At 47.4% G+C, this 18,451-nt stretch overlaps 1 protein-coding gene across 1 annotated transcript in view; it reads right to left on the bottom strand.

Moving 5' to 3' along the window:
• Positions 1-18,451, bottom strand: part of Rftn1 (raftlin, lipid raft linker 1) — a 189,491-nt gene that overhangs the window by 31,297 nt on the left and 139,743 nt on the right. The window contains exons 6-7 of the mRNA XM_010612786.3: positions 13,854-14,057; positions 4,151-4,266 (exon numbers count right to left, since the gene is read on the bottom strand). Coding sequence (XP_010611088.1) covers positions 4,151-4,266; positions 13,854-14,057 — 320 coding nt within the window. The remainder of the gene's footprint in view (positions 1-4,150; positions 4,267-13,853; positions 14,058-18,451) is intronic.

The raw sequence follows: 18,451 nt of genomic DNA, 5'->3' as shown, positions 1-18,451 counted from the left end.
AAACAGGATGGAAGTGGTTTGCTTTTCCCATACTTAGCTGCTCAGCTTGGAATTAAGAGCATCAGGATGCACATCCAGGCCAGACTCCGGAATCTACATCCTCTTTGCACACAGTCGGCAGGGGTGAGAAGAGCCAGTTTGGCTTTCTGGTAAGGTGTGAGTGTGTGCTCATGGGTGTGTGTGAGGGTCCCCGAGTGTGTGAAGAGGGAGGCCAGACAGAAGTGGTGCAGTGGGAACCCTGAGCTGCACAGAGCCAAGGGACAGGCACAGGAATAAAGAGGAGGCAACAGGGCAGGGCGGTCTCAACTACGTGAATGGGGAAATAGCTGGACACAGCATTCCCTGGCCAGAGGAACACAGGTCAGGGCCTGGCCTGGGAAGACAGTGGTTGCCAGCAAAACAGAGTCAGTGAGGAGCCAAAAGGGACCTGCCCAGGGCTTAAACAGGAAAACCCTTTGGAGAGGCCAAGAGGGTGGGGAAGAGAGGAAGTAGCTGGACTTGGGTGGGTGAAACAAGAGCTGGGTAAGCACCCATGTGCCCTGGAGAGGGGCTGTCTGTGGGTCAGCGTGGGCATCTGACAGCCTCTTCACAAACAGCCCTAGCGAACCTGTTCCCAATTAGCCATTGCTCACTGTCGTGGTAAGAAGCTCTGAACACTTGCTTCCTCCAAGGCAGGGGATTCTCAAAGTGCAGTCCCCAGTACGGCAGCATCGGCTGACTTGAAAGTGTTAACAGTGTAAATTCTCAGGTCCCATCTCAGGCGCACTTACATAGACTAAATGTTCTGTATCACCCCCTCAGTGTAAAGATGGGGCTTCGGACATAGTAATTAAGGTAAGTGAGGTTGTAGGAGGGGCACTCTGACCCAATAGAGTTAACGGCCTTATAAGAGACACCAGAGAGCTCACTTGCTCCTTCCCTATGACCATGCACAGAAGAAAGGCCTCATGGAGACAAAGCAGCTTCTGCAAGCCAGGAAGAGAGCCCGCACCTGAAACCAAACCTGGTGGATCTTGATCTTGGACTTCCAGCCTCCAGAAAGGTGAGAATATAAATCTCCTTTGGGTTGGTCACCTGGTCTGTGGTATTTTGCTATGGCAGCCAGCTTTAGCAGACTAAGACACTCACTGGGTAGGAAACTCCGGGGCTACACCCCAGATACCTGTTTTCAAAAGCTCTCCAGGAGACTCCTACACAACCTTGATTTTGAGAACTGCTACTCCACCAACTTCAGAGACCCTCACTCAACTCAGGAAGCATTTACAGGAGTGCCTTGGAGACAGACGAATAGACCCAGGCCTAGAAACTCACAACAGGAGAAAAGTGAGCAACAAGTAACATCCTCAGAGGACAGCAGAAGCCATGAATTAGGGGATACACAGGTGGGGGTAGCCTCTGAGCAGAGTCCTGAAGACTACCTACTCTAGGTACAGAGGAAGACATGCTGGTAAGCACTAGGTATCGGTTTTCCTGAAGGAATCCCCTCCTTTTGCCCCTGGGAGATGGCAATCTCAGAGGCTGATGCTGCTAAATGGGACAGAGATTTGTTTCTTCTGTGAGAAATTCGAGAATGCTCCAGAGACCAGAAGGGAGAGCAAGTGTGAAAGTGCAGAGAAAACTAGTGAACAACGATGTCAAAAACCATCAACTTATTTGTTGTCATTATTACGAAAATTAAGAAAATATGTTTCTGCCTAGTTGGATCCTAGCCACACCTTTGTATCAGTGCTATCATGTGATGAGATAAAGGTCCGTCCTGCTTATGCTGGTTTACAACTGGCTCTGTAGGGAAGAGGGCGGGGCTGCCAATTTTCACGTCGTGAATACCTGCACCTCAGTCAATCTCGAATCGCCAGCCTTATGTCACTGAAGACTCAGTTGGGAGAAGTGCACAGAACTGGCTCTGTGGGCTGGCGAGGCACCGAGCCCGCCACACACCCTGAAAAACTTGACCGTGTTTCTGAAGGCTCCTGTAGAAAAGCTCAAGCAGCAACCCTGGAGGAGCAACTGCCATCCAACAGATTAACGCACAAAAGTAAGACACCAAGAGGAGAAAAGTTCAAACATTTTTAGAAAGGAAGTCAGTTGACAAATAAGCTTACTATGAAAACCAATCTGAAGGTCCTGGAAAAGCTTCTGAATAAATGTTAAGCTTTCTGTATCTAACTTCTTAAATCATACAATTGACCTCGTTTTAAATTATAAAGACAACTATGTCCTTAGTCTGGAACTTATCTGTCTCCCACAAACATTTTATATACAGATGGCCCCTACTCACGATGGTTCAACTTATAATTTTTCAAAGAAAGGTGCAAAAGTGATACTCATTTAGTAGAAACAACTTTGAATCTTGAATTTGCTCTTTTCCCAGGCTGACGATCTGCGGAACCATCCTCTCTGTCCATGCTGGGCGGCAGTAGCGAGCCGCAGCTCCCAAAGATCCAAGCGATCAGGAGAGGAAGCAACTGGTACGCCGCGGTGTGCCGTCCCAAGCTACAACGTTGGGTAGCCTGGGTGTAGTGAATGCATCTTCAACTTAGGATGGGTTTATCTGGAGGCAACCTCATCCTAAGCTGAGGGAGGTCTGCAGAACATACTCACTCCAACTGTCTCCAGAGGCCTCTCCCTTAACAGGAAATTCTACAAGTGTCCCAGTGGCCCACCAATTGCTTCCCTACTTGCACAGTTTCTGGGTACAGCCATGCACCCCTCCTGCTACAGACAAACCTCCACGCTGAAGCGGCTGGGCTGCTGGGAAACGAGCATGGTATCCTATGTTCATGAGTCCTCGAGAGCCCCAAGCTGCTATTCCTGTTACTTCAGATTTCACGCTGCCCAGAGCTTTTTTCACTATACCACCTGTGGTGGGCTGGGTGAATAGCACCGTCCCATCCTACAGGGAGGAACTGTGAGGTGCCGAGAGGTGACATGGCTCCCCACACTGCACTCTCCATTTTAGACTGTATCTCACTTCCTCTGTACCCCAGCGTCCAGTTAGGAGCACAGAGGCCGGAAAGGCCCTGGGGTAGAGTAAGGTAACAGGAGAGAAACTGGTAGAGTCTGATTGCAAACTAGGTCATCAGCTGGGACCTTATTTCCCTTACTACCTGTGTCCTTAGGACGTCTGGCCCTGGATACTGGGACTCTGCAACACCCGTCTCAATCATTCCAGTTTCTCTGTGCGCTCCACGGCTGTCACACGTGTAAGCAGTAATTCCTCATCACTGCTGACATGCAGGCATGCCCTACACAGCCCGGTTCCCCTCCAGAAGCCTGCTGGGAACCACTGGGGCTTCAAAGCTGAGTTAACAGTACCCTGGGGGCACCTGATTCCTGCCCACCAACCAGGCCAAGGCTGGCACAGAGCTGGCAGGTCCAAAGGCCGCAAAGCCTTGTTTCCCAATAGCTGTTTCCACTTGTCTTATTTTTCCCTGGGAAACCTCAGGGCGGCGCCAATCCTGTATTTTTATAGATGCTCACAAATCAGTCCTCTAGGTCCAAACAGCTTTCCTTACATCCCCAAAACAGTACACATACAGACTAGTTTGAACATCTATGCTTTAGAGTTGGAGATAAGCCAGTGGATCTTAGAAGTCAGGCAGTGATCCTCTGCCCACCGACACCTGGTGGCCTCGGGGGTCCTCACTTCTCAAATGTATCTTGTAGTACTTTATGCAAAACCTTGTATAAGGACTTAACCTCTCTGTGCCTCATTTTCCTAACTACAAAATAGGGGTAATGACGGCACTTACCTCACAGGCTCTGTGATGGCTGAGCAAACTTGTGTGGGTGAATTTCTCCTAAGGCTGGGGAGTGGGGAATCCAGCTCCACTATCAGTGTGGCTCTTATTACCATAAAGGCCACAAACTAAGGGCTTGCTTCATGTGTGATATGCAAACTTGTAAGAGCCAATTCTCTCTCTCTACCCAGTGGCCTGATGTGCAATGGGTTTTTCCTGAAGAAAGGGAAAAGTGGGGTCCACCCCCACCTGGGGCACATAAGGAACTAAGGAAGTCTCGCCAGTGACCCAGGTGAATCTCTTCCACGAGAAAGTCACAGCTGAGCAGCAGCTCCACAGTCACTCGGCATAAGTGTATGAAACAATCACTGCCCAAACTGAAGAAACACCACCGCCAACCCCACACTTACTTCCAGGACTGTCCATTGTTCGACAACAATAGCATCATAGCCCTGTATGGTTTTGCTATCTTCTGTGGAAACAGCTTCAAAGATGAATACTCCATCTGTCGAGCCATGTAAGGAATCTGTGGGGGGAAAAAAAAAAGCGAAAATGGAGGCTGTGTAAGCCGTCTGTAGCAGAAGCTTCTAAGCAGCAAAAATTTTCACTGCATTCATTAATAATCCCAATCAGAACATCTTTTCAGCATGTTAATTAAAGAAGCACACACAGCCATAGAGTCTAGCCCCATCAGGATGAATGAGACTAATTTACCTCGCAGTTTTGAATAATATCCTTGATTTTATGAGCCCAAATTTCATTGTTAGCAATCACCATTTGATTTCACGCATTTACCTTCCTTTTCATGCTCCGTCAGGATGCACCGGGGAGAACTTATTCAGAGTAAAACACAGCCATTTAGAGAGAGTTTTTAGAGCAAAACTATATTTAGGTGAGAGGATTTTTTTTTTTTTTAACAGGAAGGGTAAATACAACACACCAGATCTGAGCCTGTCAGGTGCAGACACACCAAGTCCTGGGGTTCACACGATGTGGCTGATACACAGACATGTCACGCTGGTCTTGTCAAGAGTTGGAACTTGGGGGTGGGGAATTTTTCCCAAATGATTTACCACTGAGAATGTTTCCCTAGGCACTGCTCTCATCTGTGTGCCAGGACAGGTTCTGTCTGACTTAACAACTGTATATTAAATGTATAGCGTGGTCCAAGAACCGTCTGGGCAATGAGGGTATAAAGAAAAAAATCAAATAGCCCTCTTTGCCTCTGCAGAAAACATTAAGGGAGGTGCCTTTTGCCCACTCCCTTTTTGGTCATATCTCCCAATTGTCCTGACCCCAGCCTCCAGGGTTCGCAGAGGAAAAGCCATGTGAGGACACAGTGAGGCAACAGCTGTCTTGCCACCAGAAGAGAGCCTTAACCAGAAACCAAATTTGCCAGTCTCCAGAAATGGGAGAAAATAAATTTATTTCTTGTGTAAGCCACCTTGTCTGTGACCCTAGTAGACCGACACAAATACAAAGCCCACTCAATGATTTGCTATTTTAAAAAGGACAATATTAATACGACAAATACATAATAATGTGCTATGTGCATGCGCATGTGCACAGGCAAAGAGACAAATTTAGGAAGTTCACTAAATCACAGTGGAGCCCCTAGAACTGCCAGTATTCCCCAGAAATCACAAAGAAAAAGCCTGACCAATATGAACATAACAATCTGCAGCTACATAACAACATTAAAAGGTTATCGACACGGGAAATTTGTATCAAAAGTAAATGAAAGGCTAAAGTCATTATATATACATATATATATATATTTTTTTTATAAATTAATAGTTAAAAATATGAAAATGCCATTAGAAATAGGAAAAGGACATGAACTAGAAAGCAATTTTCTTTTCATAGCCAGTACATATTGAAAAAAATGTTTCAATCTCTTGTTATCAGACTGGCAAAATTTGAAAATAAAATACTGTTGGTAGAGGTATGGTTATACCATGCTTATATGAATTTTTAACTGCACAATCTGAGAGCAATCTCCTAATGTCTGAAGTGTCTGCCACACTTTCTGACTTTCAAAATAACCACCAATACCTTCACATATTTATCTCCCAGCACTGCTTATAAAATTACTCAAAAACTTAATCTAAATGTTTAACAATGCAAATAGCCAACCATAGAGAAATAGTTAAATTAGATGTCCATAAATTAAATACTGTACTGTCCACAAAAATGTCATGGGAATATAATGACTCAGGAGAACACTTTAGGTACGATGTTAGAAAGAAAAAAAGCAGGACGTAAAACTGCCCTATGAGTGAAATGTGAATTTTTATGTTCAAAATGTTTATAGAAATAAATCTGAAGGAAGCGCACAAAACTCCAGAAGCAGTTCTGAGTGGTAGAGATGAATAGAATTTGAGTTTTCTTTTTTATTCTCTTCAAGGTTAATCTAAGAACAGAGGGAAACGGACTATGCCGAAGGAAAGAATTTTCTTTTTCTCTACACTATGTGGCTCTGGGAGGCAGACCTAAATTCAAAAAGTTTCACTGTGTAGGAACGGAAGACTGGGCCTCCAAAGGGAGCAGTGTGGTCTTGGAAGCCCTCAAGCTCACTCTGAATGACCTCCCGGACACTGGAGACCTCCCAGGCAGCAAGATGAAGTCCCTGCCACCCCAGACCTTACCTTGCAGGGGAGGAGGGAGACAGCAACAGAATGCCAGAGGTGACAAATGCAATGGGAATATGAAGTGGGCTAAGGGGAGTGAGGGTGGAAGGGTGTGGGGGCGATTTCTGAAAAGGTTAGGGCTCCTCACTCTGAGGAGACGCACTGGGACCGAAGCAAGCCCCGGGACGTCAATCTGTAGGGTTTGAGAGTTCCAGGAGGAGAAGGGGGCAGCCTGCAAATAAAAGCAGAGTGAGTGAAGGGCAGACAAGGACCGGATGAGCACAGAACCATGAAAGAAGACGGCAGAGACGGAAATGACTGGTGGGAGAACAGTGGGGAGAGGCAGACAGGCTTCCAAACCTCGTGTGAGGTTGACCTTGACCACCTAGGTCTCTGCCATCATTCGGAGAGGGCAGGCCCCAGCTAGACTGCTGGTTCCATAAATATAAAAGACATGGAGCTGAACTGCCCCAGTGGAGCCCAGCATGGACCAGCTGACCTACAGATCTGTGAGCAAACCCATCTGAGATCATCAGGGCTGCCAGAAGTGCTGCTCCAGCCAGTCAGAAAATGTGAAGGAAAAATTATTTCTCTTCTAAGACAACAGCTTCTAGAATGGTTTGTTACACGGCATTATGGTGGAGCAGCTACCTGCAACAATACCTATCCTACATGTAAGAAACATGAGACTACTGGACTCTGCTTGGCTTGAGTACAGTTTTTATTATTCCAGAATGACAAAAGCCAACACACCACGGCTATGAAGACTACTGCTGGAGCACAGCAGTCTTATGATTACCCCATCCCAACCCAGTAAGATGATACTTCATTTTCAGTAAGAGCCCCATGGGGAAGCCAATGCCACACTCCAGTTTCTTACTTGTTTCACGTTGAGTTTATCAGACAGCCTTGAAAGTGTTAAGCTTGCTCCTTCAGATGAAAAGTTTCACCCAAGTATTTTCCACTGGCCACTTGTGGACATTTTACACGAGTGGCCAGGGATGGAAAGTTGCTTCTGAGTTGAAGCACATCACAAATACCTTGGAGTCCAGAACAAGCACGGACCATAGTCCAGCACAGTGTTAAAGTTCTGAATAACCCCTCAGGGTAGAGCCGGGGAGCCCTAAGAGACTCCTTTGAATAAAGCTTCCCCAGTTTTGCCTTGAAGATCAGAAGGCACTCAACAATCCCTTTGGGATTCCACACATACAGCAAATATTTCCTCAAGTCCTCTACAAAAATATGTTGTAGTTAGCCCTCTGTATCTACAGGATCCACACATCTGTGGACTCAACCAACCGCAGATCAATTTTTTAAACCTCTATACTGAACATGTACAGACTTTTCCTCCTGTCATGACTGACCCTAAACAAATTCAGTATAGCAAATATTTACAGAGCATTTATATCGTATTAGGCATCGTAAGTTATCCAGAGACGATGTACAGTACACAGGAAAGTACAGGTATTTATACACCATTTCACAGAAGGTACTCCAGCATGCACAGACTTCGGCATCTGAGGGGAGGTCCTCTGTGCATCCCACGGGATGACAATATCTCTACTTTCCAAAAGTTCTACCTACACATCTCAACGGAAACCTCCACACGTGCCAACGTGCGCTGTAAGTACTGAGCACCCAGCTCAACGTACAGGATGGGGATAGTCTTTAGTCTACCACCAGCACTGAGCAGCAGAACTGCAATCAGGAGACACTGGCAGGCTGTCTAGACTTTCCCTCCTTTACTCCAAGTTCCAGGCCAGGGTAGGGCTATGCGGTCAGGAAAGGGGTGTGGCCAGGCATGGGGTCATAAGCAGGAGCACACTGGTCCTCCTCCACTGCCTGCATTCCAGCCCCTCACCTGCCCTGTTGCTCTTCTCCTGAATCCTGAGGGCTGATCCACCTACTTAACTACAAAGTAAGTTCAGGATGGCTGTCAAGATTTGGTCATCTGTAACAGCAAAAAAAGTCAATGAACTAGAGAGAGCAGACAGTTGGGGTTTTAAAGAGTCCCTTGTTAATGACAGCCTTATCCACTCCCCGATTCCTCGTTTCCTGCATGGCTCTGCCTCACTGAAATGTGCCACAGAGTTGGGTATAAATAGGTCTCTCTCAGAGCAAAGGCTCCCCAAGTAAAAAGGTTAAACCGCCTGCCATCTACGGAAAACATTCCATTATCACTGCATTTTTTATTAAAGTAAAGATGCTTCCCTACTGTGCACAAAAAGCTATTTGCCCTGGTATCACATAAATATTTGATGTCGGTCTTTTGGCAAAAGGCCACCGTAACATTCCAAGCTTATGATTTATAAGAAGGATGCGGGAAAAGGAGATTTGCCATCTAATCTCAAGAGGTAAATTCTAGGAGGTAACCACTCTTCTGCATTTGTCACAATTGTCTGGATGGACCACCTCTGGGTTTAGCCCTTGGGTGTGTCCCTGATGTCTCGCCCTGAACATACAGACCAGGACAAGCGATCAGTGCCTCCGGCCTATTTCCATGAGATTAAAAATAAAGTGTCTACTTTTATCAAGCTAGGTAGGACTAAACTGTCCACACCAGGCAATGAGCATCACAGGTTCCCTTGGCTCCTGAGGGCCCCTGCTCCCCAATGGAAGCTGCACAACATTCTCAGAACTCTCTCGTTCCAGGAATGGCACTGGCCAACCACGTGATGTAAATGCAAGGGGATCATGCCAACACATGATCCACAGTGAACAAAAATCACTGTTCAACCCATTCCTGACACTGATTTTGTGCTACTTCTCAGCCATGCTGCAGCAAATTTCCTCCAGTAGCCAGAGCATGAGCCAGCTGCCTTCTCTTAACTCTTGGGCTCTCGCTGTGCTCCAGACGTGCCCACCTGCCTTTCTACCTTCTCATCTTGGAAAGCTCGATGACTTTGAAAAGATACCACTCTTCTTCAGTGAGAGCAGGGGTTATGCTGCGCCTTTCAGGCCATTAACTGACCAGACAGGGAACACTCTGGGTTGTGTGGGCTAGATGTGCAGCATTTGCTGGGCATAGTTCACAGTCACTCATGGAATCCTCCCCAAAACTCTGCAAGACTTATCACTGCCTCTTAGTGGAAGAGACAACGGAGACTACAAAAGTTAAATAATTTGTTCATATTCAAAAGGAATGAAAGGGCCAAACTAGATCTTAAATGTACTTTGCTCGATTCTAAAGCCTACATTCTTGGAACAACTAAGAAATATTTATTGAGCTGCAACTATGATCAGCTATATCCTGTGTTAAGAGGCTGGGGTAGGAACGGTGCCCCCTAACCACTGTGTTCAGGGCATTAGGCAATGGGATGTTAAGAAATACATGCTGTATTTGCAAGTATTTGTATAAAATATATATATCCACTTACATATATTCTACTCGGAATATGTACATGTTCTTTATATTTGTAGTTTGCAAGTATAAGGCAATGAAGGATATGCTAGGTCTTGGTCTCAGAAAAGGTGATACAAATATCATGCTAGATTTAGATGCAGCTGAAGCATCAGGGAGAGTCTCAAGGATACCTTAATCTTTTAAAAAAAAAGATAGGAATGGATGGAGAGACATGTGGGCCTCTGGGCACCCCTGTATGATACAATGTGCAGAGAACATCACCTGGAATATATTTCAATCATAAACTTTCATTTATCAAGTCAATAGAACTAACTTCCTGTTCATAGGAAACTGACTAGAAAAATAAAAAGACACCACCAGGCAGCGACCAGATGAAGCCATAATGAAGGATGTTCTGCAGGATACGAGACTAGGGCCGTTTCAAGCAGTCAGGAGCAGAAAGAGGACTCTTGTAGTTTTAAAAAGCAAAATGAGGATAGGCTCACTATGTACAAAAGAAATGTGAGGGTTGAATCATCATATACAAAAACAAATGAGGAAAGGGTCACTACGTACAGTGTGTGGCTGGAATGGATTCAGGTTTGCACAATCAGCTGCAAAGGACATTTTTTGAAACAAAGAGAGGAAAGACTGCCAGGGAAGGAGAGAGCAAAGACAAGACAGGGGCTGGAAGCGGGCAGGGCACTTGGAGGACTGGGGAGGGTCAGGGCCAAGGCCAGGGATGCCAAGGGAAGCAGAGCGAGAGGGCGTACAAAGGTGAGGGTGAGGGCAGAACAAGGAATGCAGGCCAAGTGGAGGCAGGAGGGGACCTAAGCAGGCCACGGAGAGGTGGTGGGGTGGCCACAATATCTGTGGCCAGGAATGGCAGCAGGGATCTGGCGGGCCCAGAGCCCTTGGAGAGAGACCAGCCTGAGCTAGGTCTGCAGATGGTGGCACCTGGCTCCCACCGCTCAACAGCCAGCCTGGCACAGGCTCTCTCTCCTCCACCCTCTGGAGAGAGACTCCAGCCTTTGTCTTCTTGCCTGCAGTGTTCCTGAGTGGGGGGCCCCCCACTCATTCCTGCTGTTCCCTGCGGTGACCCTGGAGCCCTCCTCTACCTGGAGGCCCTGCTGGGCCATAACCTCCCATCAACCTCTGTCCTCTCCTGCCCCTGTGCATCCCCTTGCCCTGCCATACTCTTCTGCCTTCCTCTCACTTCCTTGTCATTTATCAGATGGAAACCTTGGCAATGACACAGTCTGAGTTTCCACAGTGATAATGTCAGTCCCCGCTTCCTAACAGGGCTGTTGTGAGGACGACAGGATGAGCTGCTCCATTTGAACTGCTTACAGCAGCACTACCGCAGAGTCCCGCGAGGACCCGTCACCCTCGGCACATTTCTCTGCTGCACCTTGAGCTTGCGGGGCCGGGGTAGGGCTGCGCCGGGCCAAGACACCTGCCCAGTAATAAATGATCTCGGGGAAGGAGCCTTGGACACCAGGAGTGGGAGCCCAGACCTGGGGACTGGACGAGCTGTTCCATCTCCTGGGAGTGAAAACAGAAGCTGAAGTCTTAACTGGGTAGGTTCAGGCTCAAGCGTTACCTTGTTCCTGGAAAAAAGCGCTCATGACTTTTACGGTTTTGTGGGCACTACTTTGGAGTGAGCTACCTGCCCCTGCAAAGTCAGGACTGCTGCTTCTCCAGACAGCAAAGAGCTTAAAGGTGCTTTTACCTCTGCCACACCGATTAGTAAAGACACTAATGATCTCACCAGATATGGGTTCCTCTTATGATTATGATTAGCTTGTCCCTTTTTTAAAAAATCGTGACAAAATAACATACTCCTATTTCTTTCCTGGTCAGTGGAAAACCTGCGCTTTTTCAGAGGAGAAACACTGTAAAGCCCTCTCACTTTACTCCAATTTACATGCTCCTCATAGCAGAAACACAGGGCAAACTGCGTTTCAAGGAAGAGCAGGTTTCTATGACCTGAGTTCTGAAACTTCCATGCCCAGCCCCCCAGACAGAGCCACATCGTTATGGTGCAGTGTGAGACACGGAGGCATGGAGGAAGACGTGACAGGCTCGGCAGAGGACTTCACGGTTACGCCTGCCAGGGGACATTTCACGTTGTCTTCGAGATGGGAAGACTGGATTTAATGCCACTTAAAGCCAAGGGAGGATATGACAGCATTTCAAATGGTCAAGGCAGCTCTGAAGGAAAAAGATCATAAACTCTTTGTGCTTTTGGATGTAAGGTTTGAAAGCAGGGTGGGGAGAGAGAGCAAAGGAAGTTAACTCAGCCTAGACTGCCCGAACCATAATGGTAAGAGTGACCATCAACGGCTCTGTGAACTTTCAAGGTGCTCTCTCTCGGGGTTCTGCCTGCCCAGCATGTTCAGGTAGGGGGGCCAGAGAAAACCTTCCTTCTGACGCGCCAGTTCTCCTAAGAGGACAAAAAAGTTGCAAGTAGCAGCCTCTGCAGCTCCAACTTCTCCCTGCTTTATCTTCAGGATGTCAGTACCACTAGCCATGAATTTCCTGGGGAGAAGAATAAAGCCATGCGCAGCCCCACAGGGCATCTGTAGGAGACCAGAGAGGTTCACCGGAGCTGCTATGGCTCCAGCCTAAAATGGACCATGGGGCGTGCCTGCAGGAAGCAGGAGGCAAAGCGCTCCTTCCCACTGCTCCGTAAGGTCCATGAATCAGGCCAGAAACACCTGGCCCTGGGCTTTGCGGTTAATCTCCAAACAGAACATGACAACCCTTGGTTTCACAGGCCCCTGTAGCGACCATGGAGGGTTTCCTCACCTACAAAGGGATTACTGATCTTGATACCAGGGAACAAAAGGGACTCCTCCTTAGTTGATGAAACATATACCCTATAATGGCATGATCCAATACGCTAGACCCGTTCAGTTATTTAAATTTAAATTCTAAAGCTAATTGTGCTCAGTACCTACAAATGGTTGGTAGCTATCATAGTGGAAAGCAAGATATCCAACATTCCATCATTGCAGAAAGTTCTACTGGACAGTGCTGCCGTAGATGCATTCTTAATGAGGTAACTGCCTTCCTTATGTGATTCCTCTATTTGACAATGATTATGGCCCACTAATCCCACAATGCCTTCTGCTGCTATAGTAACATGTTGATACTAGACATTGATATTTAGATACTAACAAGTGAATCGCATGCAAAATTAAGACTCCGTCTATGCTGTGTCATCTTCCAAGGCTTTGGATGATTCAAAGAATATACATTAAGAATTAACTCTAGTGTCCAAAGATGTTTGCTGGCATTTCAATGATTACAAGTAATACAGAGTCTGTTCTCACCTCTGTTGGTTCTTCAGAGAAAAAAACATAAAGACTGTTCGCCCCCTGCTGGGTTTTATTGGGATTTGGGTTTGCACGTCACTTCAGAATCCTGTTGATCAGCAGCCCCCACGACCTGTACATGCTGCCATCCTGGTCCCACTCCCCAAGTTGCCCCCTTCCCCGCTTTGCAATGTACCATGAAGGTGGCTTGATTGGCCTTTTTCTGCTTGACGCCTCTCTACTATGGGCAGACTTAAAAGTCTTTCTGCCTTGACAGCTGACACCACTGATGCTCCTCCATGCAACAGACAAACCCCTAGAAATAACCTGTTTCTGGGGAGAACCAGGCGCCATGAGACCCAGGAACAGTGTGAGTCCCAGTGGAGCTTAGAGAAACCAGGCAGCGCAATTTATTTCTCTACTGTCATCCAAGGTGCTGCTACTGCTACTTCAAACTGTAATAGTGTCTACAAACAACTTGCGCTTGCGGAGTGGCATAATTCCAGGGGGTAATTAACAATCCCAGGGAATCATCTTTATAAAGGCTTTTAAAAGCAACAGGGACGGAGGCCACCACCGATGAAACAGAATCACTGCCCTTTCTCTGGCATTTCAGAAGGCACCTGGCTGACCCCGGGAGGGTCTGGAGAGCACAGGTCCTTGGCTTTGTGGAAATCGCTCAAGATGCATTAATTATAAATCAAATGCCACTGTATATTGCCTGTACAGCTTTCTGAAGGGGGCATGCTCTGAAGGGGGGCTAAGACCACAAGTTATTAGTAGAGTTAGTGAGGACCACCAAAGGCCGCGGCTTCCATACCATGTGCCATCCCCAGGTGGAAGACTGCATTCACCAGCATTCCCCCTTTCCGGAAGTGGTCGCTCATGTACTCCAACCAGTTGGCGTCCAGACTGCTCACTGCCTGTCCATTCCTGGAGATGCGCAGAGGAATGGTGACGGTGTAGTACTGCCGGCACTTCTGACGGCTCTTCGGTTTGTTGAAAAGCGTGAAGATCTCCATTTCTGTGGGGATTTGTGAAAAGCAGGGAAGGGGGTCAGGTGGTGATAAAAGTCTGCCTCATTGGGAATAGTGAAATGATCTTGGGAGCCTGAAGAAATGATATCAAAAGTAAAACTGATGCTTAAGTGTTGCCAAATAATAATCCGTGCCCCCCTCTCCAAGAAATAAGTTGAAGCTGCCTTCAAGTTTTCAGAAAGGGGCCTCAAATGGGAGACACTGGCCTTGAATCTGGAATATTATGAACAACTGTCATCTGGGATTAATTTGCATAGTTAGGCATTTGGGAGGATGTAGCAGACAGTTCTAGAAATGCATACAAAGATGTTTTTCTGGAAGTAAAAGCAGACATATTTGGGTGAGAGCAGGCCTTCAAAAAATAAAAAATAAAAAAGGTAAACATACCAAGGTACATTGAAAACAAAAATACTGGTCTAATTCCAGGAACTTTGTACAACCCTGGACTCACTATTTATAAACCGCAGTGGCGTTTCCTGGGGCCGAACCCATAATACTTCATCAAGCAAATCAAAAATACATCATTGATATGTAAAAATAAATATGTTCCCGTAAATGAGGGTTCCTGCCTGTAGCAGCAGGTCTGCTCAATCAGCCAAGCAGGCACCAGGAGTGAGGCTCCCAGCATTCTGTGCCTTCATTTATAGCTCAGTTTTCCAGGAATCAATAATCACTACCCCCCAGCAGCAGATCTGCGCCCGCCCTACGTGCTGCTGGGCACGAGTTAGCAGCAGCCGCCCTCCCAGAGCAAATACCTGGAATTTCAATCTAAGTCTTGAGGTCTATTTTTGTGATACTCATTTAGTCAAGCAAACAGAACTGACTCACCTTAAAAAGCTTTGCTTACACAGCCTGGTCAGAAACACGCTTTGGTTTCCAGAAATATCTTTTGGAATCACAAGAAAATCCCCACCCTTCTCTCAAAGAAAAAAACTTAAAGGTCATAAACAATAGATGACATTTGTAAGAAGGACAAAGCACAATCACGCTCCCTGCATGAGATACCTAAACCCACATTCTGGAACACTGTTTCCCAAATTTCAGAGTTTCACAAGTTTTGTGGTATTCAAACACTCGCTAAATTATTATTCAAAATGACTCACTTTCCTTTATTTAAACAAATACATTTCAAAAGAAATCCCGGCTTTAAGATCACAAAGGCAAATTACTACCACTTGCCATAAACAGGGAGGGACGAGGAGGCAACAAACATGTCACCACTGCCACCCCAGATTTCTCGGCTGAGTCAAGATGTCCACTCTAGCCAGGAAATTCTTTCACAGAGAAGATAAGGGCCTGGTGTACGGGACCAGCAACTACGACACCATTTCTTAACTTTGAAATACAAATTTGAGGAACAGAGTGAAACAGTTTATAACAGAGGGAAACAAGTCCGGGACTGGCGCTGGGGTATGGGCAAGAAGAAGTGAATAATGCTTTAGTGACTCTTTTCCCTCGTTGGAATTTCTCCAAAGCGGACCCTACAAGCTTTCTGTGTGCAAGTCATTAACTTGCAAAGTGATCCTAGGAAACAGACCAGGGAGACAAGAGACAAAGTCAATGAAGGGTACATTAGGGAACAAGTGACCACAGGGGCAAGTGGTACTCGATCCTACCCAGACCCAGAGATACTGCGTGTGACACATACAAGATGGGCCCACCAAGGGCAAAACAGCTGGGGCTTTTGTTTTGTTTTGTTTTTTGGTACTGGGGATTGAACTCGGGTCCTTGTGCTTGGGAGGAAGCAGCACCCACTGAGCTAAATCCTGGGCCCAGCAGCTGGGGCTTTTATCCTCACAGAGCGAAGGTCACTCCCGAGGTGTTAATTCCCCAGGGCGTCTGCCTGCCTACATGTTCCTAGCCCAAGGACACTGGTAAGCTGAGAGGATAAGGAGATTGGGCTTGGCCAGAAAGATCCACAGGTGACCCTAAAGTGCGCCAGTCCCTACAATCTGTTAAGTCAAGTAGAAACGCAGTAAAATTAGGAAGAAATCACAGCTGATCAGAAGGTGGCCAAAGTCTAACATTCATAGCAACACTGGGTCACACAGAAGGATCTCCCATTTGCACGCCAAGATAAAAAAACACAACTTTCCTCAATACACAAGGAAACAGAAAAGGGAGAAGGCCAAAAGGAGAAATGAGAAGGCCAGGGTGGGTGGAGAAGACAGGATCTGTCAGACGAGGTAGACAGTGCTAAGGCGTCCCAGCCTTCCCATCTCCACCCTCCCCAGGGGGCAGGACTGAAGCCAGGGACAGAAATACATTTTTCAGGAAGGAAAAGGAAATGCTGTTGGAATGAAGAGCCTCCAAAGCATTAGTGGCAATGAAATTTTGGGAGAAAGCCGATTTCAGATACATAACCTTCAGTAAACCCTTCTGTCCCACCGTCTCCTTGGCCATGGTCCTCTCTCTACTCACATGGAAACCGGCCAAGAGAAACTATCCAAAAATGATGCCCTTTGATGTTTTTAATCTTCTGATTCTTTAACACACAATCCCACGTGAGCAGGCACCCCGCGTTCCAAAATTCTGCTGAAAGTCTGTTTAAATTTTCTCAGCTGCTCTGTGACCCCAACATGACCCCAGCTGGAATATATTTCCAGCCATGGGACAGAAAGTCCCAAGGGAACGCAGAAGGCATTGTTTCTGAGAATGCTCTGGTAGGGCACCCGAGGAGCATCCCCTGACAGGAGGCCTTGCCTTGTCTCATTTGGATCCTGCATATCCAGCAAAGCCCTCCGGTAGGTGCTACACATGGGTGTGCTGATCAGCTTGAATGAATCAAGCAGAGGAAGGGAAGGGATGACTGGGGCGGTGGGGTCCCAGGCTGGAGGCTGGTGGGCACAGACAGCTGAATGGCCTCACCTGCTTGGGCTGTGGCCAAGGGAAGTGGGGAGCAAAGAGACAAGTGTCCAGTTCTGAGGCCTGAGCCTGGGAGAAAGGACAAAGGCCCAGCATAGAAGTCTCAGTGAAGGCCCTCGAGAGCTATCAATGGCTTGAAGCTGAGACATGGGGCTGGTCAGGGCCCCATGTCTGGTGGGAAGAACAGAGTTCAGGGTTCAACCTCAAGGGTGGGACTCCCAAGGGCAGACTCAGGAGGAGGAGGCACTGGAGATCATGGACAGGGGGAATCAAGGCAGAAGCCATGGTTACGGGCGCTGTGGTAGGGAGGGCAGCAGTCCTGAATCTGGTTCCATCCAGGTCCTGGATCTGGGGAAGGCTGGCTAAGGTTTCCATTAGCTCAGGTACTAACTGGGCCAGCATGAGGCTACTCACCAGGCAGAGGGGAAGGTAGAGTGTGGGGACCTTTATGCACACAGCGATCCACCGGATCCCAAACGTGAGGACCAGCACAGCCCAGACCCGTGAACAATGCTGGCGAGGGCCCTGACCTTCGTCGTTTCATGGAAGTCTCCCAATGTCCACGGGAGGGGGTGGCACCAGCTCTATGTCCCGAAGCACTAAGTGGATCCCCCTGAATCACAGCTGGTAAGTGGCAGAGCCAAGAGTCTTTCAAACCCCAAACCCTGGGCTTGTTCCCAAGTCCAACATCAGGACACAGAGAGCAGGTGCCAGTGCCAGGGTTGGGGGCTCCAAGGCTGATTGTTCGAAGACTGAGTGAAAAGCCAGAAAGATGGAAGCAGGTGGCAGATCTGGGAGTGAGCGCGGGAGAAGACACGGGCCCAGAAGGAGGCCACACATCAGAAAAGGCCCTGAGTTTCAGATACTCAACGTGGAGTTTGCTGCCAAGGATTGTTGCTGCCACAACAATTCCCCTAGACCAAGAAATAAAGTCAGTGAGCAGAAATGCAACAGAGCCCTCTGCCTCCAGTTTCTGGCTGTCCTCCCTAAGCGAGAAAGAAGGGGGCGCTGAGAAGATTTCTTAGAATTATTATTTAAATTTCAAGAACATGTGTGAACCTATCTGGTTTCTTTGTTTCTCTGTTCAAAGTTGTAGCAACAGAGATGCTGGGGCTGGGCCTGCATGAGCCCAGGTGATCACTGTACAGAAAAGACCTCAAACCAACAGGAATTCCCCCAGACCAAGAAATAAGTCAGTGAGCAGAAGAGAAACCCAGGAAGGCATGGCCCAAACTGTCGAGGTGGGAGGACATCTTCCGGGAAGATCCCTCAGAGCAGCCCAGCTTGGATTCCTCCCCACAAGCACTCCTAGCTAGGAAACAAATTAACCAAGTAGAAAGAGGGGAAGAAGGGAGACTCCCTCTGGATTTAAAAAAAAATTGTCTTGCTGTGATTGCCTATTTAAGCTCACCTGGCAGAAAAAGGAGTAAAAACACTTCATCCTCCTTAGGGGGCTCTGGGAGAAAGGCAAGCTGAACAAGCCTAGGGGAGGGGAAAGGAGGGGAGGAAAGGGGGA

Source organism: Fukomys damarensis, unplaced genomic scaffold, assembly GCF_012274545.1.
Source record: "Fukomys damarensis isolate Sample0158 unplaced genomic scaffold, DMR_v1.0_HiC HiC_scaffold_28, whole genome shotgun sequence".
NCBI classification, from domain to species: domain Eukaryota; kingdom Metazoa; phylum Chordata; class Mammalia; order Rodentia; family Bathyergidae; genus Fukomys; species Fukomys damarensis.
Note: the sequence above shows the minus strand (reverse complement) of the source record. Positions and strands in the feature narration are given on the sequence as shown.